The sequence below is a fragment of the Coregonus lavaretus genome (assembly GCF_964263955.1).
Source record: "Coregonus lavaretus genome assembly, chromosome: 5".
Classification (NCBI taxonomy): domain Eukaryota; kingdom Metazoa; phylum Chordata; class Actinopteri; order Salmoniformes; family Salmonidae; genus Coregonus; species Coregonus lavaretus.
In genome coordinates, this window is record NC_139992.1 from 45,630,477 (window position 1) to 45,658,471 (window position 27,995).

The 27,995-nt window shown below is 44.1% G+C and overlaps 1 protein-coding gene across 1 annotated transcript; it reads right to left on the reverse strand.

Annotated features, from left to right (window-relative positions):
• On the reverse strand, positions 1 to 27,033 carry LOC311129507 (uncharacterized protein). The gene is made up of 9 exons (XM_084161802.1): positions 26,914 to 27,033; positions 13,624 to 13,679; positions 6,145 to 6,322; positions 5,780 to 5,898; positions 5,378 to 5,519; positions 4,687 to 4,750; positions 4,303 to 4,444; positions 3,591 to 3,698; positions 1 to 2,642 (listed from the first exon to the last, which is right to left on the reverse strand). The coding sequence occupies exons 2-9, from the start codon at positions 13,645 to 13,647 to the stop codon at positions 1,374 to 1,376; spliced, it is 2,046 nt and encodes a 681-aa protein (XP_084017928.1). The 5' UTR covers positions 13,648 to 13,679; positions 26,914 to 27,033; the 3' UTR covers positions 1 to 1,373.
• Between the last annotated feature and the right edge of the window lie 962 nt (positions 27,034 to 27,995).

Consider the following 27,995-nt stretch of genomic DNA (forward strand, 5'->3'; position numbering starts at 1 on the left):
GCAGGAAGTCTGCCAACGTTTGGCCTTTTATTGGACAATGTAACAAAGGTAGATCAGACAACACACAAATCAACAGAATCAACATTCAAAGTGAAACACACCAAGAGGTTTTCATAAAGTGCTGACCAAGAAAACAGATAAAGTAACTTCGACGAAGACCACATAGAAAACTACAAAATATATGATCAACAGAAAGACTCAGATGACAAAACAAATTAAAATCTACCTCACGATAACTTCCCCCTCTGTAAAATGATGAAGGGCTTCGCTTGTCCCTTAGTTGCTATCGCCTACTACATGTTACAGGCATATTATTATCAGTAGTAATTCATTTGAGATTTCACCATGTAATAATAAAAAAACTCAGTCCGAGTGCTTGTACTTTGTGCAATTCTCATTTGTAAAAACAAATATTAAAACCCTAGTTTCTAGTACATTCTAACGCCACTCAGCAACAACAGTCATTTCTAAAGGCACACGAGAAACATTCCAACAGTGCTTAATTTGACCTCTAAAATGGAAAACTACCCATCATCTGTGAAAAAGAGAAACAAACGTTTATATATTCAATCACACCTCCAATGGAATGCATATTCACACCGAGGACAAACATTCAGTCCAGTTATATTTCCTGTCAAAGATGTGAAACTTTGGTTACAGTAACCTGCTTGTAATTAATATTAAAAACTCAAAAAGCAATGTTCAAAGTGTGCTGCCTTAGCTCTGCTTTGCACAAAAATGACCCTTAATGAAAAGAAAATGTAAATGTTTAAAAAAGTCTAACTTTAATATGCAGAGAGAAATATTTATCAGATCAGATGGCCAAAGATCAAGCCCTCTCTAGGGAAGTACAGTTGGAACCTCAAAAGACATACGAATGGACATTAGAAAGCGTTGAAAAACACTAAATGATAAGGAAAAAGTATACGAAACAAAAGGCTGTTGATGGGATGTTGGTTTACAATGCTTCCATTGAGTGTTTCTGTGTTAGGCTGAAGACTGAGTTGAGCTGACCTCAGATAAAATCAGTATCATTCACTTTTCAACCCATTCAAAGACTGTGTAAAAATCTACTTATTGTAAGATGCAATTGAGGCATGACCTTTTGATAACAGGACAATAAAAGGAGAAAATTAAAATCTGACCAACAAAAATGTAAAAATGGTAGCGGTGCAAATGGCGTTTTGAAAGTTACGCACTAGCTTGACAGTTGCTGCATCTATACCCGGTTGGGTATATCTTTGTGTGGAAATTGGTGTTCTGCTGAATCCTGGTTGGGGACTTATTCAGACAAATACCGTGATGGAAGCACTAATGTTCAGTAGGACAGTACAGTCCCTCCCCGTCACGTTACTACGTCCCCCAACTACATCTCACGTCTTCTGATGCCTTCTACCGTTCATTTCAAAATAAGGGTCCTCGCTTTTGTTCTTGAGTTGGGTCTTCTTTGTGAGAGCAGTGTCCTTTTGGGAGGGGAGGGCTTTGATGTTGGGGCTTGTTTTTTGGGGGGCCGTTTTGGTGGACTCCGGTTTGAGAGAGGGGGTGTTGGTGGTGAGCGCTTGCCTCCGTCCTGTCCTCTGTGCAGTTGGTACTGTTCTCTGGTTCATCTTGCCAACAGCGGCAGAGCCACTAGGGGCCCCTGGTACCCGCCCAGGGGTGCCGCCACGTGGGGGCACAACCACTTTGGGGATGGCCCTGGTTTGGGCCTGGCTTTTGGCTGTGGTGTCTTTGCTCTTGGGGTGCGAGATGGTGGATTTGGGCAGGGCTGTTGTGGCAGACCTGGAGGTAGGGGTTAGTGTCCTGGTGGGCTGGGCCATTGCCAGCCTGGGTGTTGGCACTGCCACCCGGGGGGTTGGACAGACCCGTCTGGCAGCATCCAGACGAAGGCGCGAGGCCGGGGAGGCGGGCCGCCTCTGAGACAGGCGGCGTTGGGTGGCGCCAGTTGGGGGTCGGCCCTCTTTCTGGAAGGGGACCCTTGATGGGGCTGTGGTGGGGCGAGGCACTGTGATGGAGGTATGGGTGGATGAAGTGGAGGAGGGTTTAGGACATTTACAGGAGGGCTCGGGGCACACAGGGCTGCGGGGCTGGGAGAGAGCGCCGCGAGGGGACGGCCTGAGCTTCAGTTTGGGGGCTGAAGCCACGGCTGGGGAAGAAGAGGAATGGAGCAGTGGTGCCCTCTGCTGGCTCTTGCTACTGTGAAGGGAAGGGCTGGGGCCCTGCTGCGAAGACAGGGTGGGCGACACAGCAGCTGCCTTCTTGGGGATTGGCAAGGGCTTCTGGGTGGGCTTCTTGGGGGTGGGAAGGGGCATCTGCAGGGTCTTTTTGGGGGCTGCGGCTGCCTTCCTGGGCAGAGTAGGGGTCGAGACTGGGGTGCAGGTGGCTTTGGAGGCCGAACCAGAGGAAGACGAGGAGGAAGATGAGGGGATGAGGTTGACTGCAGCGAGAGGGTCCATGTCAGGTGGAGGGGCCGCTGCTGCAAAGCCATGGCCGCCGTGGCCCGGTGGGCCCTTCTGATATGCCAGGATCTTCTGCTCCAGAGTGGTGAACTGGAGCACTCGGCCAGGGTCGTACTTGAGCAAGAAACCCCTTAGGGTGTCCCAGCCACCCCCCACACGCACCATCACATGCTTCCCATGCAGCATCTACCACAGTGAGAGAGAGGCAGAGGGAGAGAGGGGGATACATGTGAGACATTGCAGTTGGTCTCTTTAAAGGGTTAACATGCTTATTTTTTACTTAACTATTCCTTGAGAACCGCATCTACACTCACTACTACTACCACTGCTACTTACCACTCACTACTCACTCCTACTACCACTACTTACCACCACCACTACTACTTACCGCTCACTCCTACTACCACTACTACTACTACTACTTACCGCTCACTACTACCAACAACTCATATCTACAGTGCTGCCAACTACTATCTACAGCTACCATCGATTTTCAGTTGCAGTTTGATGGAAGTGTTAACTCTGTACCATTAGCTCCACTTCAGTAGCTTGGCCAATAATGATGTAATCCCTCCAGTAGGTGCAGAACTAACGGGATCCACTCTGCTTCCCTAATGAGCTTAGGAAGTGATCCGCTGCTGTGTGGAACCACGAGCAACCGACACACCTTTCTTCCGTCCTTCATCTACACTGCTGCTTTTTATTCTTTGCATGTTTTTTTACTTTTCAGTTGTATAAGCATTTTATCAGCCTTAAATACCCAACATCGATAATAAGCTTACTTGACTTTTCCAAAATGTCTGTCTCAAGGACTATCTAGTCTATATAGTAGGTTGGTCTCAAGTCTCCAGGACAGGTACTGACCATAGAATTATGTCATGTGTAGTAATTTAATTTCTACGGCACTGACACTGCCAAACGTGTGCCAGGCACCGAGACTGAACCTTTGGATTAGGGGCCAGGTAATGAATGAGGTTACGGTGGAGAGATGTTTCCTGGTCTCTTGGCAGAGGACAGAAAGGGTGTGTCACTAGCTACAGGCCTAATGCTCACTTAGCAGTGGAATTGACCCTAACACTGGTGTCCAATGCTTGGGAGTGTTCAGTGTGTCACTATACAGTGAGTGCTGCTCACCCGGATGAAGAGGGTCTTGTCTCCCAGTCTGTAGCGGCCCTCTGACAGGTATTCAATAGATACTCTCTGGGAGCAGTTACACGGTGGCTCGTCCATCAGATGTTGCTCCTGTAACACAGAGAGGGAGAATTAACATGTGCCTATAGAGTCCTGGCTAAGGAAGCAAGAACATGGGAAAGAAATTCCCTAAAACATTGAGAAACCCTGTTTCATTAACCCATCGCCTAAGGATAAAGCAGAGTTGCTAACAGGAAAACGCAATTAACTCAAATTAACCAATTTTAAGTTGCAAAGACTTGAAAGGCTTTAGGACAGCATTCAGTAGCAGCCTCTGAATACTGTAGTTGAAGAGGACTGCTTTGGCAAACACACTAACCATCAAAGGCTAAGAGTCATGCAGCTTAGGCTGTGGACATAGGAAGCGTTCTGATGTTTGTTGTTGTGGTGACTGAGTTGCATTGGTGCCACAAGCTACAGAGTCACATGACCCCGGATGGATGGAGCATCATGAGGACCATAATGACTCATACAGCCCTGAGCAGCGAGGCAACTAGAGCCACTGCTGCCACCATTTTGGTTCTGATGAACTCGGTCACCATCTAACACTTTTAATAGAACAACAACAGAGATGAGAGGAAAGTGGAGAGTCAAGTCTCTATTTAGTCTGTACAAGTTTGACAATAGCATAGTTTTAATTCCTGGAGTGACTTACCCCAGGCTGATAGAGTCCCCCATGCTGGCAGCACACAGTGAAGGTTTTGACTGCAGGAGCAGGCTCTGTCGTCTTCAGCAGAGTCTCCTCCAGCTCAATCTCCTTCTCTAGTTTCACCAGCACCGGAGGCTCCACCCCATACCTATGGAGAAAAACAGATAAGCTCAGTGCTCTAAAGGGACTGTTAGGAATGCAAAAAAGATACCACACATTCACTTTTGCTGCCTTGTCCATCTTTCTACCCAAACACAGCTGCAACATACCACATTGCATAACTACAGGATCAGTGAAAGGTCAAAACAAAACGTGGTGGTCATGTTCTAGAATGATCTCAGCTTACATTTGTCACAGTGCAACACCATCTATCTACGAAGGGAAGCTTACTTGGAGACGATGCGGCCGATCTCTAGCAGACACAGACACACCTGCCTGGGATCCTTGTGCAGAACTGAGAGACAGAGAAAATACATACTGTAGAGAGACGACATGGTTGTATAATACTATAGCAGCAGTGTCACAAACCCATTACTTATGAGGAGGTGTCCACATAGAGAACTTATGTTAATTGCTCTCTATGGTGGATCCTATTATGTCATTAAGGAGGATGGCTTAAACAAAAGCCAGACAATGGCTGCAGTGGAGGCATCTGCTCCGTTCAGTCATTAAAGGCTTACAACTCAGCCCATGTTCCTTTGAACCGATTAAGGTAAGGAGCCATTAATCAACTCCAAGGGTAATGTATTAATGTATCAAACAACTCAAAGGGTAATGTAGTAATGTATTAATCAACTCCAAGGATAATGTAGTAATGTTACAATAGTGGTGGGATGGGTATGGAGTCAGACCCTACCTCAACTGTACTACCATGGTACTGCTCCACTGATTACACAAGACTGAATGGGTTTTGGTTTGATTGACACTTGTGGACATTTGCGCTAGAATGCTAAGCTAACTAGAGGCTGCCGAGACAAAATAAATAACCCAAAAATGCACTTCAAAACTGTCTGGAGCGATGGCCATTTGTGATGAACTCCTACTTGCTAGTACGGTCTCCCCACCAAACTAAAACACGTACCTAGGCCCTCCGACTCAAACAGGTACGTCTCCTCCACACCTATGTGGCGACACCAGCCCAGGAAGTTGGCAGTGTTGTCGCGGGCGAAAAAGGACCCTGGAGAGGCATTGCACTTACATGCCACCTTCTTCATGGGAAACAACTGCAGGGAAAGGCATTCAAAAAAGTATTACAAATTAACCACACATGCATTGCATCACAGTTGACATATGAGCATTCTTGGCTAGGTGATATTTTCAAATGGACAGAAAAACTAATGACAACAGAACCAAACGCACCAACTCGTTTCAGATGGGAAACAGACCGCCAACTCGAACTCCCCCATCCTTACCATTCTGTACCCACTCGCCTACTTCCCCTTAATATGCCATTCTCCCTGCCATTCCTCTCCCCTCAGCTCACCTTGCCCATATCAGAGGCCCCGCTCTGAGAGATCCTGCTCTGCAGAGCTCCGATGAGCCGACACAGCTTCACCCCATTGTTCAGCTCCGCCATGAAGCACTCCGCTCTCACCTCGTCTCCTGTGTATCAGAGAGAGACCGAGAGGAAAAGATTAGCACGAGTGTGTTAGTGTGTATTGTTGGGAGTGGGGGGTGAGTGACTGGGCGAGACGTTTGAGGCCAAATGAATAACAAAAAGGAAGAATTCCAGGCTGCACATCAAACAAACTTCCATTGCCAGGTTCAAGGTACAAATAATGCCACAGGAACAAGACAACGACATAGTGTTTGAATTATCCCCCCCCCCCATCACCCTCCTGGTCTTACCCAGCATCCCGGTGAGCCAGATGGCCAGGTCCTCCTGCATGGGTACCAGTGTGGCCTCGTGGCGCACGGCCAGCCACTGATCATACTGGAAGACATCGGCCAAGCCCGGCCCATGGCGCAGCGTCAAAGGGCTGCGTGGACTCTGCAGGGGTGCGTCAAACTTCTCCCCGAACCACACCTGCAGGAGAGGGAGTGAGTGAGAGTGAAAGAGAGAGATTGTATTCAAATGGCTGTAGACTAGAGGAGCTGCACGGATCACTGGAAGTGGGTTTAGGCTCTGTTGGCAGTGGGATAGGACGGGGGAGGGAGACATCCTTCACTCACACAGGCTACTAGAGTTCAGCCCCTGGCACACAGACCATCCTTTCGTCAGGGCAAGAATAACATGATTCAAGTGTATCAATTTTCAAAAACATGTTGTATACAATTTCGACCTTTGGCCAAAAAACCCTATACAGCTACACTAATAAGATTGAAGTGTAAATAGATGGAGGAAAGGTTGCCTTGGAGAATGAGAAGCGTTTTGTGTAGGACTCTAAAATGGAAGAATAGAAGCAGAATATTGTCGAGACAACCAAGTCCTCTGAGACTGCCTACTAGATGTCTGTGGTGATATTCCACTCACAGTGAGGGAAAGAAAATCAGCTGAGGGGAGGAGAATGCCTGGAGGCTGGAACAAGCCTTGTATCCTACAGTCGCCATTGATGTCGTATCAGATTAACCTCCAATCATACACACAGCTGACAGTATATCCGCTATCGCTTCCTCTCTCCCACACTCTCATTGGCATATCATGATTTAGACTTTCCCTGGGTTTAGCCTCACAGAAAGGTCTTGGTTGTTCTTTGAGATTTTTCCACGTCCCCATTTGAGTGACTCCCAAACTTCAGTGGGGGTAGAGAACGGGGCTGAGTCAAGTTATCATTGTTGGAGAAAACATCCCAGACTGACAAGAAAGAGGGTGTGAGAGAGAAAGAAGGTGAGAGAGAAAAAGAGGGTGAGAGAAAGAGGGTGTGAGAGATCGTAAAAGGCCCTGCTGAGTAGAAAGTACTTAAAATTCTGTCTGGTTCTCAAAAAGGGATGCATTTAATTAAAACACAGAAATAGGCCTACAAAATTAGAAGAAATTCTCACAACTCCTCCTCCCCAACCCCCTCTCCCTTACATAACTGTGTTCTAAGGATAAGGTGCCTGGGCAGGCGCTCTGGGCAAGGCAACCCCACAACATATGTTGTTTTCCGCCTTACTCGCACCAAATACAGCTAATTCGAGAAAAGGAGGAGGGGAGTGTTTGAGTTACAGAAACGTGGAGATTACCAACATACCATTGGAGATGACCCATGGTGGCCTCTCCAGCGTCACCTGACTGAATGCAGGTTTCACAGAAATGAAAGCTTTAGTAGGCCTCACGTGGGCTTATTCTAGTTAGACATAAATTCAACTGATCCTTTATGGTAGTATTTGTGCAGTAGATTACCTACCACCTTTCCTGTGTTCAAATAAAATTGTGAAATGGTTTTGGGTACTATGAAAACTTTAGACTCCTCAAGTATACATTTCGTTTTCAGAATAACGGTGTAGGGGTAGCCTGTGTACAGGCAAGTAGACTAATTGTGTAAACAAATACAGCATAATCATGGTAAATCTGGCACGTAAGAGTTTTAAACATTGGACTTTAAAGCTCCTTACTGGAACATAGTTAGGGAAGGGATTTAACACAGCAAATCTACATTCCTAACAGATTCTTAATGAATCCACCAAATAGCCATTTAGGATGATGTGGCTCGCATACATGTACACATACTAGGCCTCTCGATTGTATGTTGATCACAAGACAGACACCAAGCCAATGAGTTTGAATACTTTCACCCTTCCTTAACGTTATCACATGACATGATTTGAGTGCAAAAAACAACGATCCCACTACATTGCTTTGACTAATCATGTCGCATCGGAAAAATGGATAGTTACATATCGCGATAATATTTTGGATGATATTATATCAATACTTTGACTCCAAGTATCGAGGAAATTTGGGAAAGTATTCAGACCCCTTCCTCCACATTTTGTTACGTTATAGCCTTATTCTAAAATTGATTAAATAATTTTTGCCCCTCAAATCTACAAACAATACTCCATAATGACAAAGTGAAAACAGGTTTAGAAATGTTTGCACATTTATTACAAATAAAAAACAGAAATACCTTATTTACATAAGTATTCAGACCCTTTGCTATGAGTTTCGAAATTGAGCTCAGGTGCACCCTGTTTCCATTGATCATCCTTGAGATGTTTCTACAACTTGATTGGAGTCCACCCTGTGGTAAATTCATGATTTGGAAAGGCACACACCTGTCTATATAAAAGGTCCCACAGGTGACAGTGCATGTCGGAGCAAAAACCAAGCCATGACGTTGAAGGAATTGTCCGTAGAGCTCAGAGATAGGATTGTGTCGAGGCACAGATCTGGGGAAGGGTACCAAAACATTTCTGCAGCATTGAAAGTCCAAGAACACGAGTGTCCCCGAGTGGCGCAGTGGTCTAAGGCACTGCAGCGCAGTGTAAGCTGTGTCACTAGAGATCCTGGTTCGAATCCAGGCTCTGTCGTAACCGGCCGCGACCGGGAGACCAATGGGGCGGCGCACAATTGGCCCAGCGTCGTCCAGGGTAGGGGAGGGAATGGCCGGCAGGGGTGTAGCTCAGTTGGTAGAACATGGCGTTTGCAATGCCAGGGTTGTGGGTTTGATTCCCACGGGGGACCAGTATAAAAAAAATAATGTATGCACTCACTAACTGTAAGTCGCTCTGGATAAGAGCGTCTGCTAAATGACGTAAATGTAAATGTAAATGTAAAGAACACAGTGGCCTCCATCATTCTTAAATGGAAGAAGTTTGGAACCACCAAGACTCTTCCTAGAGCTGGCCGCCCGGCCAAACTGAGCAATCGGGGGAGAAGGGCCTTGGTCAGGGAGGTGACCAAGAACACGATGGTCACTCTGACAGAGCTTCAGAGTTCCTCTGTGGATATGTGGAACCTTCCAGAAGGACAACCATCTCTGCAGCACTCCACCAATCAGGCCTTTATGGTAGAGTGGCCAGACGGAAGCCACTCCTCAGTAAAAGGCACATGACAGCCCGCTTGGAGTTTGCCAAAAGGCACCTAAATGACTCTCAGACCATGAGAAACAAGATTCTCTGGTCTGATGAAACCAAGATTGAACTCTTTGGCCTGAATGCCAAGCGTCACGTCTGGAGGAAACCTGGCACCATCCCTACGGTGAAGCATCACGTTGTGGGGATGTTTTTTAGCGGCAGGGCCTGGGAGACTAGTCAGGATCGAGGGAAAGATGAACGGAGCAAAGTACAGAGAGATCCTTGATGAAAACCTGCTCCAGAGCGCTCAGGACCTCAGACTGGGACGAAGGTTCCAACAGGACAACGACCCAAAGCACACAGCCAAGACAACGCAGGAGTGGCTTCTGAATGTTCTTGAGTGGCCCAGCCAGAGCCCGGACTTGAACCCGATCAAACATCTCGGGAGAGACCTGAAAATAGCTGTGCAGCGACGCTCCCCATCCAACCTGACAGAGCTTGAGAGGATCTGCAGAGAAGAATGGGAGAACTCCCCAAATACAGGTTTGCCAAGCTTGTAGCGTCAAACCCAAGACGACTCGAGGCTGTAATTGCTGCCAAAGGTGTTTCAACAAAGTACTGAGTTAAGGGTCTGAATACTTATGTAAATGTGATTTAAGTTTTTTCTCTCTCTCTCTCTATATATATATATATATATATACACACACACACACACACACACACACACACACACACATACATACATATACACAGTTGAAGTCGGAAGTTTACATACACTTGGAGTCATTAAAACTTGTTTTTCAACCACTCCACAAATTTATGTTAACAAACAATAGTTTTGGCAAGTCGGTTAGGACATCTACTCTGTGCATGACAACTAATTTTTCCAACAATTGTTTACAGACAGATTATTTCACTGTATCACAATTCCAGGGGGTCAGAAGTTTACATACACTAAGTTGACTGTGCCTTTAAACAGCTTGGAAAATTCCAGAAAATGATGTCATGGCTTTAGAAGCTTCTGATAATTTATGTCAATTAGCCTGAGTCAATTGGAGGTGTACCTGTGGATCTATTTCAAGGCCTACCTTCAAACTCAGTGCCTCTTTGCTTGACATCATGGGAAAATCAAAAGAAATCAGCCAAGACCTCAGAAAAACAATTGTAGACATCCACAAGTCTGGTTCATCCTTGGGAGCAATTTCCAAACGCCTGAAGGTACCACGTTAATCTGAACAAACAATAGTACTCAAGTATAAACACCATGGGACCACGCAGCTGTCATACCGCTCAGGAAGGAGACACGTTCTGTCTCCTAGAGATGAACGTACTTTGGTGCGAAAAGTGAAAATCAATCCCAGAACAACAGCAAAGGACCGTGTGAAGATGCTGGAGGAAACAGGTACAAAAGTATCTATATCCACAGTAAAACAAGTCCTATATTGACATAACCTGAAAGGCCGCTCAGCAAGGAAGAAGCCACTGCTCCAAAACCGCCATAAAAACGCCAGACTACGGTTTGAAACTGCACATGGGAACAAAGATCGTACTTTTTGGAGAAATGTCCTCTGATCTGATGAAACAAAAATAGAACTGTTTGCCCATAATGACCATCGTTATGTTTGGAGGAAAAAGTGGAAGGCTTGCAAGCCGAAGAACACCATCCCAACCGTGAAGCACGGGGGTGGCAGCATCATGCTGTGGGGGTGCTTTGCTGCAGGAGGGACTGGTGCACTTCACAAAATAGATGGCATCATGAGGAAGGAAAATTATGTGGATATATTGAAGCAACATCTCAAGACATCAGTCAGGAAGTTAAAGATTGGTCGCAAATGGGTCTTCCAAATGGACAATGACCCCAAGCATACTTCCAAAGTTGTGGCAAAATGGCTTAAGGACAACAAAGTCAAGGTATGGAGTGGCCATCACAAAACCCTGACCCCAGGCCTATAGAAAATGTGTGGGCAGAACTGAAAAAGCGTGTGCGAGCAAGGAGGCCTACGAACCTGACTCAGTTACACCAGCTCTGTCAGGAGGAATGGGCCAAAATTCACCCAACTTATTGTGGGAAGCTTGTGGAAGGCTACACGAAACATTTGACCCAAGTTAAACAATTTAATGGCAATGCTACCAAATACTAATTGAGTGTATGTAAACTTCTGACCCACTGGGAATGTGATGAAAGAAATAAAAGCTGAAATAAATCACTCTACTATTATTCTGACATTTCACATTCTTAAAATAAAGTGGTGATCCTAACTGACCTAAAACAGGGAATTTTTACTAGGATTAAATGTCAGGAATTGGGAAAAACTGAGTTTAAATGTAAACTTCCGACTTCAACTGTACATACATACATACATACATTTGCTAAAAGTTCTAAAAACCAGTTTTTGCTTTGTCATTATGGGGTATTGTGTGTAGATTGATGAGGAAAAAAACAACTCAATCCATTTTAGAATAAGGCTGTAACGTAACAAAATGTGGAAAAAGTCAAGGTGTCTCAATACTTTCTGAATGCACTGTATATTTTAGCTGTACCTGCACCAAAACTCTGGTAAGCCAACATGTTTTCAGCACTTTTATTTCAATGACTGACCAACAGTTATTTTCTCATGGCTCTCTTGTCCCTCTGCAGCAGAATTATAGTGAGCAATATGTTTGGAACATCAAAGCATAATAAAAAATCACAGTATCGAATCCCAATACATATAGAATCGTGAGAATCGCAATACATATCGTATCGGCACCGAAGTATCATGATAATATCGTATCGCGAGATCCCTGGCAATTCCCAGCCCTACATCAGATCAGTGCAAACTTCAAGGAAGAGAAGAAGGAAGGATTCAAACAGGGCCAGAGTTACGCCTGCTAGTCCTTTATGCTCCTCCTAGTTGTGAAATCTTCCCATGGTTCGTGTTGACCTTTGACCCTTTCAGAAAACAGAGAGCAGAAACCCCACAGGCAGGGCCGTAACCAGGGTCTGAGTTTTAGTGAGGTCCGGACAGGGGGGAAAGTTGAAGCTCATTTACTGCATTTCTATACCATTTAAAAACTTCAAAATACTATTTGAAGAACAGCAAAAACGACCCCAGCCATTATCACATTGGTTGCTGTAGCTTCATTCACCTCAGTCGATCTACAAACACATAGCCTATTAGCTATACAATTAGCCACTACACATTAACTCAGCCCTGGGATTAAAAACTATCATTTAATACGTACAGAGGGATCTGCACGCAGCAGCAAAAGTATTTTATTAACAAAAAGTAAACATTTCTACATTTTAGTCATTTAGCTGACACTCTTATCCAGAGCGACTTACAGAAGCAATTAGGGTTAAGTGCCTTGCTCAAGGGCACAGACAGATTTCGCCTAGTCAGCTAGGCGATTCGAACCAGCAACCTTTCGGTTACTGGACCAACCTCTTAACCGCTAGGCTACCACCCACCCAATTAGTTTACTGTACAGAATTTTTATTTTAGTTTTACAGGCACTTTCCTGCAATTCTATACATTTTGCCATGTGGTGAGGATAATTTTTTGGCAGATTTACAAACGTCCTGCAATTCTACACATTTTGCCATAACTTATTACATGTTAATATAATATCTTAGTGAGAGTGACTAACCAAATCTATGGGGGCCCCCTGGAAGTAAGTTCCCCTGGGCACGTGCCCTGCGTGCCCAGTCGGTAATTCGGCCATGATTAGATAATTGGCTAAACTAACTAGACTTATCCAATCAAAAAATATATAATACTGACATGGGCTAATTTATTTATTTTATCTTTATTTAACTAGGCAAGTTAGTTAAGAACAAATTCTTATTTACAATAATAATTGCGTGACTATCATTGAGTAACATAACTGGAAAACTGCTGATGCACAACCAAGTTTCGAAATTACACCTTGTGTATTCTACTATTCTAACTCAACAGTAAGTTGAGACCCTGACTGAGTTCAAGAAAATAAAATATTTGTATTTATATTTTTTTTTTTATACGAGATCCAGACCTCGGTGTCCTCATATGTAGTTACGGCCCAGCCCACAGCGTCTTATTGGCCTCCTCAGATACCAGACAGCTGTGAGAGCAAACTGATTATGTTGCTGGAGGTAATAGAACAGTAAATCTATTGGATTGGTATCAGGAAAGCGTTAAGAGGTTTTGAATGACTCGTGAGGGGTCCTAAACTGCCGAGCCACTTTGTTTACACCTGACTGCTACTCCTATCCTTTAGATATGCAAATACAGGAGGGATAGGGGCCACTGTATGAGAAGAGGTCTTTGGACTGGCCCTTTGAGGGAAAAGGAGTTTCCCCTTCTGAACAAAAAACAAACATTCCAAAAATCTTTGTATGTTTATGATAATAAGTAATATCCTTACCTGTATGCCAGCCTGCACTGCCATCACTGCAATCAGAGGAGATTCACCTCTTCATCCTGAAAACAGACAGCATTGGAACATGGGCTACAGTACTAAGGGTATCAAATCACCATTTTTATAGGAAATATAGGAGTTGTTTGAGAAGAACATCGCTGGCTCCTTGATATTGCTTTGTGATTATATACCCGTTATAGCAACACATTCAGGCATTCACATTCGACCCATGTACATGTGGCTCACGCATCATCGTGTCCTATCCACCACATGCTAACAAAGACAGCACTACCAGAACATCTGATTCATCTGCAGCTGACACACATGGTGAGGATTCTCAGTCCACAGGGCTGAGAAACATCTGGCAGTAGCAACCATCTCCGTATCATTCGTCATTGTAACTTTGCTCAGTTAACAGTAGAGGTTCTCTCTACATTCTGCTAAAGGGCTGTTTAGCATGTAGTCTGCAAAGTTCCGGAATGGGATGGGACAATATTGATTCAGCATCAGTCCATGTTATCGATTGCACCTTCCAGCCAGAACAAAAGGACATGAGCCATGGACCATGTGCCAAGTAAATGACATGATACAGGTTAGTGACAAACGAATGAAACAATCTAGATTAGCCGTAAAGCACTGTGCTTTACTTTAAGAGATTATGACTCAAATATTTACATGTTTATGTTATGACTAAGAATATATATAGAATTCAGAATGTTTACGAAATGTAAAGCTCTACCTCTTCCTCCTTCCTCCCAGGATGTAGGGGATTACCCAGACCCAGAACCATCCCCTTGGCCCCAAGGGGTGTGTGTGTGTATGTGTGAACGAGAGAGCGAAATACAATAATGTTCTGCACTGCACTAGCCTGTGACACTGACAGTTTAGTCAACAAGAAACACAGCTGAGGAAACCCCCCCCCCCCCAAAAAACTCCTTTTCTCCCTCAGCGATCCCCCCAAAACCCCTTCCCAGCCTACTCTATAGGATTGACACAGAATGTAAAACCTCTACTGGGCTGAGCTCCAGTTCTCAAACACAAATGTCACCATACACCCGAGGGGCAGGCAGCACAAACTAAGACCCCAGCGCTATGACCGCATTTCAATATCATAGATAGGGTTGCAAAAATCTGGGAACATTCAATAAATTCCCTGGTTTTCCCCCCGAAATCCCAGTTGGAGGATTCCCGGAATCAGGAGGGAAGAAGCAGAAAAGCCGGAATCCTCCACCAGGATTTCTGGAAAACTAGGGAATTTATTGAAAGTTCCCAGAATTTTGCAACCCTAATCATAGATCCACATTTCAGCTACTTAATACGCTGTTGTCATTTGATAGACAGCTCTTTACGTGCACAAAATAATTTGCATTCAGTTACTCTGACACAGAATGAAATAAATCAATCCATGTCTCATCTGTGATGCTTTGCTCTCGGCAGAGGACAGGATGACAGCAGTGCAGACAAGCAGAATTACCTTAGGACAGGAGGAAGACAGTAGTCATGTACGAAAAGAGCTGCGTAGAACCCCCAGATAGTCTGAAAAACTATTCTCCACCCTGTTTCTGACCAGAAAGCAGAAAGCGCAGCACAAACCACGTAGGCTCCTACTGGCTGGTTCCAGATTTCAGAGTGTGTTATGTCGACAGCGGGGGAGAGAATGACAGAGGGAGGAGAGAGAGAATAGAGGGAGGAGGGAGAACCTTGACTAATGAAGTGGCTCTGCTCAGCTCAGCGCTGCGGAGGCCCCCCACTCCTGCCACGGCCAGTCCCCCTCTCACAAAGCGCCCATTGTTACACACACCACCACCCCCCCTCGCGTCCGTCATCCCCCAACTCTGCAGCCTGCCCTGGGAGCTCCCTGCGAGGAGCTAGTGGAAATGGAGAGGGCTAGGGTGCAGGGGAACCAGCCACTTCCTCATCTCATCCTCCTTCCCCAACCCCCCCCCAAAAAAAAACATGATAGCAAAGGGAAGGTTTGGTGTGGGGAAGACTGAAGAGAAAAGGGCAAGGGTTCAAATGACACATTGTGACAGTCCCTGATCTGGGATGCCCTCAGAGTAGTTGCTGGACCAAAGTTAGCATTGTCTAATGCTTATCTGGGTTCCCAGGCCTGTGCACATGTCCTGATTTGCTAAAAAGGTGACGAGCACTGCCTATTTGGAACCCTGGCAAGACTTGCTCCTGGAGGAGATCAGTAGACTTAAACTTGTGGACAGTATACAAACAAAGAGGGGGAGAAAGAGAGAAGGGGTTGATTTTTTTATTTGAGTAGGGAGGCGTATGGGGCTGACAGCAGAGAACAAAGGGAGCACTCGTCTCTAGAATGCGCTGCATCTGAGGCCCCAATGCGCGAGCTGAGAGAATGCCTCCCTGTAGGGACCAAAAGGGCAGCATGCGCGTTCACACCACCACCAAATGTCAATGCGAGGGAGGGAGAGAGAAATGAAAAGAGAGGAGTTGAAAAACAGAATGTGTTTTATGCTGCTGGGTTGGCTGATATGAATGTGCGAGTGTCACTGAGGAAATGGCAAGGCTCGACACGGGGCGCTGCCACGCACATTCTCCAGCGGTTGCTGAAAGACTCGAACAATGTCCGTTCTCTCTTGGCAGCCCTGTCCAATCAAAACCGGTTGCAGAGTTTCAGGGACAAGTCTTCCAACAATGACCTTTGGGTCCTGCAAAAATTAATGTTTGAATGAATATGCAGTCGAGCTTGTTTTTGCTTCACAATGTAAACCTTGCTTGGTACATTATTGTACATGGTACATTGGGTAAATTAATCCAAATCAACATTCTTCTAGCTCAGTTATTAATCTTGGTTAGCAGATTGGTTTAAGTGTGGGGTCTTTTCAATAAAGTCTAACCAACAGGCTGAACACCCAAAGTTGTTTTGTGGCCGTTTTTTTTAAGCCAATGTTTGAATTGTGTTATTTTTAAGGAAAATCTTCCTACAAGGTGTACATTCTTCCAAGGGTACTGTACATGCTTTGATGTTAATTTACTTAAACATGTATATTTTTAGTGAACTATTCCTGTTTGTGTCTGCACGAGTGAGGCCTATAGTTTCCACATCACATTCATCATTTTAGAGCCTAGGCCCATTCACATCGACGGGGCTTTGGTAGAGCGGGTCGAGAGCTTCATATTCCTCGGTGTCCACATCACTAAGGAATTATCATGGTCCAAACACACCAACACAGTCGTGAAGAGGGCACGACAACGCCTCTTCCCCCTCAGGTGGCTGAAAATGTTTGGAATGGGCCCTCAGATCCTCAAAAAGTTCTACAGCTGCACCATCTTGACTGGCTGCATCACCGCTTGGTATGGCAACTGCTTGGCACCAACCGCAAGGCGCTACAGAGGGTAGTGCGTACAGCCCAGTACTTTACTGGGGCTGAGCTCCCTGCCATCCAGGACCTCTATACCAGGCAGTGTCAGAGGATGGCCCAAGAAATTGTCAAAGACTCCAGCCACCCAAGCCACAGACTGTTCTCTCTGCTACCGCACAGCAAGTCTGGAACTAACAGGACCCTGAACAGCTTCTACCCCCAAGCCATAAGACTTCTAAGCAAGACTGCTAAATAGCTAATCAAATGCCTACCCGGACTACCTGCATTGACCCTTTTTTGCACCGACTCTCTTGCACTGACTCTATGCACACACACTGAACTCTACCCACACATACTTACACCCTAACACACACGCTGCTGCTAGTCACTTTACCCCTACCTATATGTACAGTACATTGCTACCTCAATTACCTCATGTAGGCCGTCATTGTAAATAAGAATTTGTTCTTAACTGACTTGCCTGGTTAAATAAAGGTAAAATAAAAATATAAATAAATACCCCTGCACATCGACTCGGCACTGGTACTCCCTGTATATAGCCATGTTATTTTCTACTCCCTATATATAGCCATGTTATTTTTACTAATATATATATATTTTTTGATCTAATCTTTAACTCCGCATTGTTGGAACAGGACCTGTTTGTAAGCATTTCACTGTTAGTCCACACCTGTTGTCTATGAAGCATGTGACAAATACAATTTTATTTGATATTGATTAATGCGTTTTGTTTCTCTGATAGAACCGGGATGTAAAATTACAAACAAAAACCTGCTTCCTGCCAAGACGGCCCTTAAAATGAATTGAAATAGTGGGTCTCCCTTTGTGAGGGAGTAATGGGAAGGTTTAACATCTACGGGATCAGTGTCCCGTATACGGGACGGTTGAGCTTACGTGCGCTAATGTGATTAGCATGACTGTTGTAAGTAACAGCAAATTTTCTAGGACATAGACATGTCTTAAATGGGCAGAAAGCTTAAATTCTTGTTAATCTAACTGCACAGTCCAATTTACAGTAGCTTTTACAGTGAAAAAATACCATGCTATTGTTTGAGGAGAGGGCACAACAAAAAAAATTATCACGGCAACTGGTTTGATACATTCACCTCTGAAGGTAAATAATGTACTTACATTCAGTAATCTTGCTCTGATTTGTCATTCTAAGGGTCCCGGAGATCAAATGTAACAGTTTTGTTTGATAAAATCCATTTTTATATTCAAATGTAAGAACTGGGTTCTACAGTTTGACCCCCTGCTGTCTCTGGCTCCACACCCACCCCACCCGGCCATCTAGATGTGTGAAAGTTAGTGTATAAGCGAATGATCCATCATGTATGACATTCCTGGGAGTGTGTAAACTTACATTTTGTATTACCATATCTTTTTTGTATGTTGTCTATATTTATGTACATGAAAATGTATCAATTGACCAGTTCGGCACATTTGGGCAGACGTGATACAAAATAGTCCAGTATTGCAATGCTTCACTGGATAAATCTGAAACTTTACACACACTGCTGCCATCTAGTGGCCAAAATCTACATTGTGCCCAAACTGCAATATTATATTGTGGCATTTCTCTTGCATTTCAAAGATGATGATAAAAAAAAAAAAAAAAAACATGTTTTTTGGTTTGTATTATCTTTTACCAGATCTAATGTGTTATATTCTCCTACATTAATTTCAAATTTCCACAAACTTCAAAGTGTTTCCTTTCAAATGGTATCAAGAATATGCATATCCTTGCTTCAGGTCCTGAGCTACAGGCAGTTAGATTTGGGTATGTCATTTTAGGTGAAAAAAAGGGTCCGATCCTTAAAGAGGTTAATGAAGTTGAGGGACATTAGCCAAGCCTCTATAGTCCTGAAGATAAACACACAGATGGATGAGGGAGCAGGGGGAGACTGGCCACATGTTCCCCACGCAGGTCATCATCTTGCCTCCGTAATCATTTAAGAGGATCAGGGGCTATTCCAGACATTGACGACCCACCCTCACCGATCACAACACTAAACTCGTGGCACATGAATGGAGCTGCAGTCGATGTGTACATCATGTGTCTGATGTGCATTCAAGCGCACAGCGAGAGACCACACAATGTCAGGGGGTTGCATGTTCATTCAGTGTGTGAATTAGTGAGTTGGGGGGGGTAATTTGCTTATTTACCAATAGCATGGAACAGCTGCACGAGTCTAACATAGGAGTGTAAAAGGGCTGTAAGCCAGCACATGGGGCCATAGGCGGTTCTTTTTTTATTTACCCTGCCCTCCTGCCAAATGGGGTCTGCTCCACTCTTCCCAGAGAATACCAACTCCTCCTTCATTTAACTTCTCCTGCTGAGCCCCTTGTGTCTCAACTTAATTGGCCTGTCAGTTGAAGGTTTAATTTGGTGCCTCTCCATTTTAAATGGACCTCGTCTACATTATGGGAGTAGGTGCATTCAGGCAGGATTAGGCCTAAGCGTAGCGTACATAATTTAGGCTCAACCCATGTCCTTCAAGAGGAGTTGTCCTGAAGATGACGGGTTGCCAGGAAAGCCCCTCGTCGGCTTTTAGGTGTGAACTGAGGAGACGCCTGCCAATCCCACTTCATCCTGGTTTGATTAGTCTATTACTGCTCCACAGCACGCATTTCACAAGGCTGCTGGGAAGTTTGTCTTGTAAAAAAAACGGTATTTTGGAAACAGTCGACACGTCTGGTAATGTGTAAAAAACGAGTGGATTTATTGAAGTCTGAAATTGAGGGAACCAAATAAAAGTGATGGTGCCCTTTAAGCTGCAGCAGGCAGGGCTGGTCGCTTTCCCATTCCTTGTGGGAGTTCTCTCGCTGATTAACATAGGCTAGGCCACAGAATTGCAAGCCAACGCAGATGACATCATCCCTTCAGAAAACAATATCCCAACAGTCCCAACTGAAGTACCTAATAATGGCCCAAAGACCGCCAAGAGCACTGATCTAACCTGACAGCGTCATAAAGATTGACGTTTGCTTTAAATACATTTTCCAGAATGAATTGCCATACTGACAAAGTCATCATCAGGAAGAGCTTCATTGATTATCGAGGAGAGGGTTGTGATCTGATCATTGCTGCAACAACTGCAGAAGTTGCTGTATTCAAAAATGAGTCAGTTGTAAGGACAAGACCGTTAATGACCTCATCTGAAACTGCGACTCGATGTCAACAGAATAAAAAAAGGCTTTGGCTTAAAGAGGGTGTTGAGAAAATGTTCTGTGTGTAGTAGGGTATGCTGAAATCCTCTTATGACAGGAACACAGACATATTTTATCTGCTGGTATACAAGACTAGTTGTACCTTTCAAATTGTATGACTTGTGTTCTCCATTGTCTTCAAACTAAAAAAAAGAAAATCCTAAATGAAATTGGAACACAATGCGAACACCAAATATGGGCCTAAGTCGTGTAGGCTAATTTGTAACCGGCTTTATCAAAGTGGTCAGATAAGCTGCTAGACGTCCGAGCCCCTGAAGAAGACCCTCACAGAAGGTCAGGTCAAGGAGAGGTAAGGAGGGTGACTTGCCTGTATGATAATCCCTGGGATAGAGAGGAGGGGAGTGGGTAAAGGTTTCACCTTAATAACATAAGACCTCAGCAAAAACAAAAGCTACGATAGATCCTGTTGTCATTCACTAATGACCTGCTGTCATTAACGAAGACCTGCAAACACCCTTTCAGCATCCTCCTCTCATCCTGTTATTTGTTTTACAACTGGGACTCATCATCAACTATCATAGGAGTCCGAAGACATCTAGAATTAAACTGGAAATATTCACAGGATGCCTAAAAGATAGACCCCTCCCCCTCTCAGTCAATGAGTCGATTTTCATTGATTCAGGTCAGCAAGGTAATTTCTGTAAGGCCCTACCTATACAAGTATGTAGTAATAGAAGACTCTAGGGAAATACGACTGACTCAAATAATGTTTTTATGTCAGAACTGAGAAATCTAATGTTGAATGAGGTCATTAGCCATGAGAGGGTTCGGCAGGTGGAGGGTGAGACAATGGAGACGTTCGTTGTTAGCCAGACAGGCCACAGCCTGGCTGAAACCTGGCCAATGGAGAAGACATTTAAGACAACAGAGGAACGTTTGTGCTGGCGACGCTATGAAATATTCAAACCCTTGGTGAATGCATCCTTTGAACCAGTAGTCTAGCATGCCATATGTTTGGCAGAAAGAGAAGAACTGCTGCTGAACAAAGTGGCCTTAAATGACTGCCCTAGCGCAACACATCCGAGTTATCACACCAACAAACCCATCCTGGCTATGAAAAAACAAAATAATCATGAATGTATGCATGTACACGTCGCCGGGGGCACACTACCTGCCCTCCAGGACATCTACAGCACCCAGTGTCACAGGAAGGCCAAGAAGATCATCAAGGACCTCAGCCACCCGAGCGACGGCCTGTTCACCCCGCTACCATATAGAAGGCGGAGACAGGTGCATCAAAGCTCTCAGTGCAGGGTGAATGGGCAAGACAAAATATTTAATTGCCTTTGAACAGGGTATGGTAGTAGGTGCCAGGCGCACCGGTTTGTGTCAAGAACTGCAACGCTGCTGAGTTTTTCTACGCTAAACATTTTCCCGTGTGTATCAAGAATGGTCCACCACCCAAAGGACATCCAGCCAACTTCACACAACTGTGGGAAGCATTGGAGTCAACATTGGCCAGCATCCCTGTGGAACGCTTTCGACACCTTGTAGAGTACATGCCCAGACGAAATGAGGTTGTTCTGAGGGCAAAAGGGGTGGTGCAATTCAATATTAATGTTTGGTATACTCAGTGTATATATTCCAGACTCGGACATTGTACGTGCTGATATTTCTTAATTAATGTGTGCATTGTTAGGTATTATTGCACTGTTGGAGCTAGAAACATAAGCATTTCACTGCACCTGCAATAACATCTGCAAAATATGTGTATGATTTTATTCCTTCAGTCCATTCTACCTCTCCTGTAACCATTCCTCTGCCCCTCTCCCACTGGTCACAGTCTGTCCCTTAGTCAGCTGTACCCTAAATGAATGAGGGGAAAACCAAGATGTCATTATGATTTCCATTGTGTCCACGGGCGAGATAGCAGCACATATGGGCTCATGTGAGGGTTTAACCAATTAAGCTGTTCATATCTTATCTGTGGCACAGGGTTTTATTTGGTTTGGCCTCCTTCTGGAGACTCCACTTCCCCAAAATGTGAGGCATAATGACAGAGATCAGCCAGATGGTGATTAGGGGGTAGAGGGGCAGAATCAGGGCTGTTTTGGGGGCGCACTCCTCCTCACGCATGCATGCCTTCATTCATTCGGATCCAGTCCAGAGCTCAAGTATGACCCTATGCCTGATTTGTATTATTTCTGTCACAAAAGCTACCACAAGATGGTAAATACAGTTGTCTGACAAAAGCAGCAAAGGCAAAAAATACCAATATTGGTGTGGAAGGCCTACATATTATAAGAAATGCCTATGAAAATGATTTGTTTTGACGTTACAGCTCACTTCAGACGTAGAAATTGGTATGTTAAAGAAACAATGGGCAGGTCTACTTGAGATTCTAAAATAGGTATATCCCTTATCCATGAATGAAAAGTATTTTGGATCCCTTTTTCTGCTGGGGAAATGGTCTTCCTATGTGGTAGCAGCACACACTTAAGCGAAGGGAAGCACCTGCACAACCTTGATTTTATGGTATTCCTGTAGCAGGAAACCAGGAACAGGAGATTTAAATGGACATAAATCAGTCTATAGTCAAACATGTTCTATCCATCTCAAGTTGTAACGGTAGGCTACATAGCCAGAGCCATATATTTTCTGGTACAGCCTAACATTATGTAGCCTAAAAGTAAGCCATAAAATCATAAAGTCAAGGGCCTCTCCTTTCCAGTCATGATGGGTGGATGGTTGCCAGAAGATATCAACCCAAGGCTCAAAGCCCTGGGTCTGGACACAACCCTCTGCAACTGGATCCTGGACTTCCTGACGGTTAGACCACAGGCTGTGAGGATTGGCAACAACACCTCCTCCACCCTGACTCTTAACACAGGGGCCCCCCAGGGGTGTGTCCTCAGTCCTCTGCAGTACTCCCTCTTCACCCACAACTGCATGGTTGCACGACACCAACGCCATCAAGTTTGCTGACGACGCCACGGTTGTAGGCCTGATAACCAACAACAACGAGTCAGCCAATAGGGAGGAGGTAAGTGAACTGGCATTGTGGCATCATGATAACAATCTCTCACTCAACGTCAGCAAAACAAAATAGTTGATTGTTGACTTCAGGAAGCAGAGGGGGGAACATGCCCCGATCCACATCAACGGAACTGCAGGAGAGACAGTCACGAGTTTGTGTGTGACTGTGCACATCACTGAGGACTTGTCATGGACCAACACCACCACCACTCTTGCCAAGAGGGCACAACAGCTTCCTAAAGGCGTCCACATGCTTCCCAGCCGAAACAGTTCGGTAGAGTTTGTGCATATATTATGATTATATTTTGTGGTTTTTTTTTCTGTTTTAGACTTCGGTGAGTTCTTTCGGCAGTTCGGGCACACAAAATATTTTCTGGAGGCAAGCCAAAGTTCGGAGCCGAAGTCTACGTCCCTTCGTCGGTGACTGGTCAACAGTACGGACTCTTCAATAAAATATTTTTTTGTAATTCAACGAGAGACGACTCATTTTCATGCACATTGTTTCCATTGAAAAATACTCCATACAGCTTAGTTAGATGTAAAATCTTTGACAAAAACGTCAAAATTAATGACAGATTTCAGTTAGCTAAATTAGTACCTTCTAAACTGCACATGCACCAATATTTACAAAGCGGTCACACTAGACTGGAATTTATTAGCTTGTTCTACTGTAATCAATAGTGTGCGCAAATGAATCACATCGATATTGTATTGAAATTAATGGAACAATAACCGCGGCGACATGTCCCGTTTGCGCTCTTCTAACAGACAAACTTCAATGAACTTACTACATGAGTCTGTCAATAGATGACAACCTGTCGTAGCCATTTATCAACATCTCTGTGAGAAAATGATTTTGGTAGATGGACTACACAGAGAAGGAGAAAAACAAACATGCTTGACTGGATAATGTCAACGAATCACCACCTCACATCAGTTTCTAAATAGAGACAGGGGTTGGCTTTCATTTCAATGATAGCTTAACCCTCAAATCCATTAATTCATTTGAGGCCAGACTTATGGGAGGAGCGTGCAATTTTTTTCTAGCCACCATGGCCTGAAAATGACAGCTATGTTCTAAGTACCACTACGGACTGGCGCTTATGACAAATACAGACATTGATCTGTTTTAATCAATAGCTTTTGTGATTTCTTTATTGACTATAAACTTTAATACTAACATCACCAATCTGTGGTAAGAAGGATGGGTATTTCCTGTAATTATTGTGTGGTGAAAACGTTAGTCTTATAATGTAGTAACACATTATGTCCACCATGGGTAAATTAGCGTAATATAACATAATTCAATATGTCAAAGTAATTCAATACTTTCATATATGATCATACTACTTTAACCATGGAGATCGTTTAAAAATGCTCCTAAACACAATTTAACAAGGCACTCTAGACTAGAGCTTCCATTGGGTCTGTGCAGCAGGATGAAGGTTTGACTTCCATACTTAATGATTGTGTTCGGACCCAGTGGCGGCTCCTGAAAAAATTCTCAGGGGGGGCAATTTTTCTGATGATTTAGGTGACCTACACACATTTTAAAAAAGATATGTCCAGCAACAACATGAAGACAGGGGCAGCATATAAGTCAATACCAGAAGCATTTATTGACTGATCTCAAAAGTGTTGGCTTACCAGGGTTGGTGGAGCCCTCAGTTTCATCTTTGCCTCGCAAAGCTAACTCAAACACTCCGCAAAACTTCACACACTGGATTAGCCGGCTGAGGATGTGGCGGTTCTTGCTAATGTCGTAGTAAATATATTTGTTATAGTGAATATGGAATATGATATGTTGAGTAAAATGTTGTGCTAAGATCTATTTAGGTCAGGAGCTGGTTATAAGTTCTGTTCCTATCCAATAACAATGGACAAAAGGGTCCTATCTTGTCAGCCTTGTCAGTTTCAGTTCTCCAGTAAACTTGTGATTATCAACACTAACCTCATCGTTGTGGCGGCGGACAGCTAGCCTGTATCCCTCATCCAGTTGAGTGGGAATGTTCACTCTCCCCAAAGCAGACAATCTCAAACAGCTATCCATGTGGGTCTTTGACAGCTCATGTTTCTTAATCTTTCCTGAAAGATGGTGCATGTCCGTTACACACCAGTCGCTGTCCAAGCGGTGCTGTCTGCCGTGCCGCCTTCAGGGTGAAAGAGTAAGCAGGGGGTAGCAGAAGACTGCATTAGCTACATCGCAGCCTGCTAGCCAGGTTTTTCGTTCGTACCAATTTTTGGAAAATCCTCGGGTGTAGGACTTCCCCCCTTTAGTAGAAACCTGTTGAATTATTAAATTTGGTCTGGGAGGTCCTAATTGTTTCGTTGCCAATTTATCTTCATTTGTTCGCCGACAAAAAGGAACTTCTTTCAAAGACACAATCGAGTTGCACTGAAGCCTAGCCATTTTGATAGTAGTAGTGAATTGATTGATGCTGCTACCCGCTCTTTTCTTAGTTACGTTCATGGTTATGTTACGTATGACGAAAGCGCGTAAGTGCAAGCCCTCAGAAACCCATAGAGATTGTATTGAAAGCTCTGATATTTGAAAAAAATAGATTTTACATGGGAGTCTATGACAGACTTCTGGGCGATTTTCAACCTGACTGAAATCGCCCCAAAAGGGGGGGGGGCCATTTGAAGCACGACTTTAGCCTGATTGGACATTTAGTGGCACTGTGGCAGATCAGACGTCTAGATTACAACACTGATAACTACTGTTGCCGTGATATAATTGATTAGAAAAAAAATCCCTTCCTTTTCCCGTTTGGCAGTGCGTCGCCCATATCGCCCTATTGAACACACCGCCCCTGTTCGGACCTCAGTGCAGCTCAGTGCAGCTGAAATTAGCCCGCCCAACTACCTCATCCCTATATTGTTATTTATTTTGCTCATTTGTACCCCAGTATCTCTATTTGCACATCATCTCTTGCACATCTATCATTCCAGTGTTAATACTAATTGTAATTATTTTGCACTATAGCCTATTTTATTGCCTTACCTCCATAACTTGCTAAATTTGCACACTGTATATTATATGTATTTCTGTTGTATTTTTGACTTTTTTGTTTTACCCCATATGTAACTCTGTGTTGTTGTTTTTTATCGCACTGCTTTGCTTTATCTTGGCCAGGTCGCAGTTGTAAATGAGAACTTGTTCTCAACTGGTTTACCTGGTTAAATAAAGGTGAAAAAAAAAAAAAAAAAAAAGCTCAGTGTAAACAAGCGTAACGGTAGGGTCGGTATCTTCTGGCAAGGTGGGTGGTTGTCCAAGGCCAAGCATGTCTGTCCCTTGCAGTTTGTATCCATGCCTACATTTACAAACACGCAATCATTAGTAGCGCGTCTATCACCGGTGTGTGACATGATGATGGTCATTATGCAGGTTCATACATGGACACACCGACACGTTTTTTGGTTGAGACTTTTAGAAAATTGTGTTTGAAGCCGTTTACCACGGTTTTTCAGAGTTGTAGGCCTAATTGTACATTAAATGTAAAAAAAAGTTCAGTCATCTAAGCATGCTACCAAATTACACGCCTATCATTAAAAACCATGCAGCAAAATCTGGTCTATTGTGTAGACTATAATAGGGGTTTACGAATTTAGAAACTACATGAAATAGTCTTCCACTCGGGAGAGTGATCAGCCACGGGGCACTTGTTGCTTCCTCGTGGGCTGGAGAGAAATAACGACACATTCGTTCACGCCACGGAAACAATGTGAGTTAACTCACCAGCATAGAAGTTACCGGTTCAGTCTCTCGTATAGTTTTCTTTGAAGTGTCCAAAAAGTTGAGTTCTCTGTCATTAGTTGTCAGTTATCGCTCTCTCCAAACGTGTTTTTGTCCTGCACTGTTCGAAACAGCCAACCAGAGCACAGACGAAGGTCTTCATGGAAAAGAGGCGTGGTGAAGCTCCCGCGGGAAGAGCAGGAAGGCGGATCCGATTAGCTCACAAATACGCTATCAATATTGATATCGACAAGTTGTCACAGATCTGGTTTGATTTGAATACTGTAAATTACACACATACTTGTGTGTGTGTGTGTGTGTGTGTGTGTGTGTGTGTGTGTGTGTGTGTGTGTGTGCGAGAGAGAGAGAGAGAGAGCACCTAGAATTCACAAAATGGGACAAACACCAAATTGAGACTCTGCATGCAGAATTCTGCAAAAATATCCTCCCCGTACAACGAAAAACACCAAATAATGCATTAGGCCGAGACCCGCTAATTATACAAATCCAGAAAAGAGCCGTTAAATTCTATAACCACTTAAAAGGAAGCTATTCCAAAACCTTCCATAACAATGCCATCACCTACAGAGAGATGAAATTGGAGAAGAGTCCTGGGGCTCTGTTCACAAACACAAACAGACCCCACAGAGCCCCAGGACAACAACAACAACACAATTAGACCCAACCAAATCATGATAAAACAAAAAGTTAATTACTTGACACATTGGAAAGAATTAACAAAAAAACAGAGCAAACTAGAATGCTTAAGGAAAGCGTTGACTATGTTCCGACTCAGTGAGCATAGCCTTGCTATTAAGAAAGGCCGCCGTAGGCAGACCTGGCTCTCAAGAGAAGACAGGCTATGTGCACACTGCCCACAAAATGAGGTGGAAACTGAGCTGCACTTCCTAACCTTCTGCCAAATGTATGACCATATTAGAGACACATATTTCCCTCAGATTACAGAGATCCACAAAGAATTTGAAAACAAAACCAATTTTACTGGGTGAAAACCCACAGTGTGCCATCACATCAGCAAGATCTGTGACCTGTTGCCACAAGAAAAGGGCAACCAGTGAAGAACA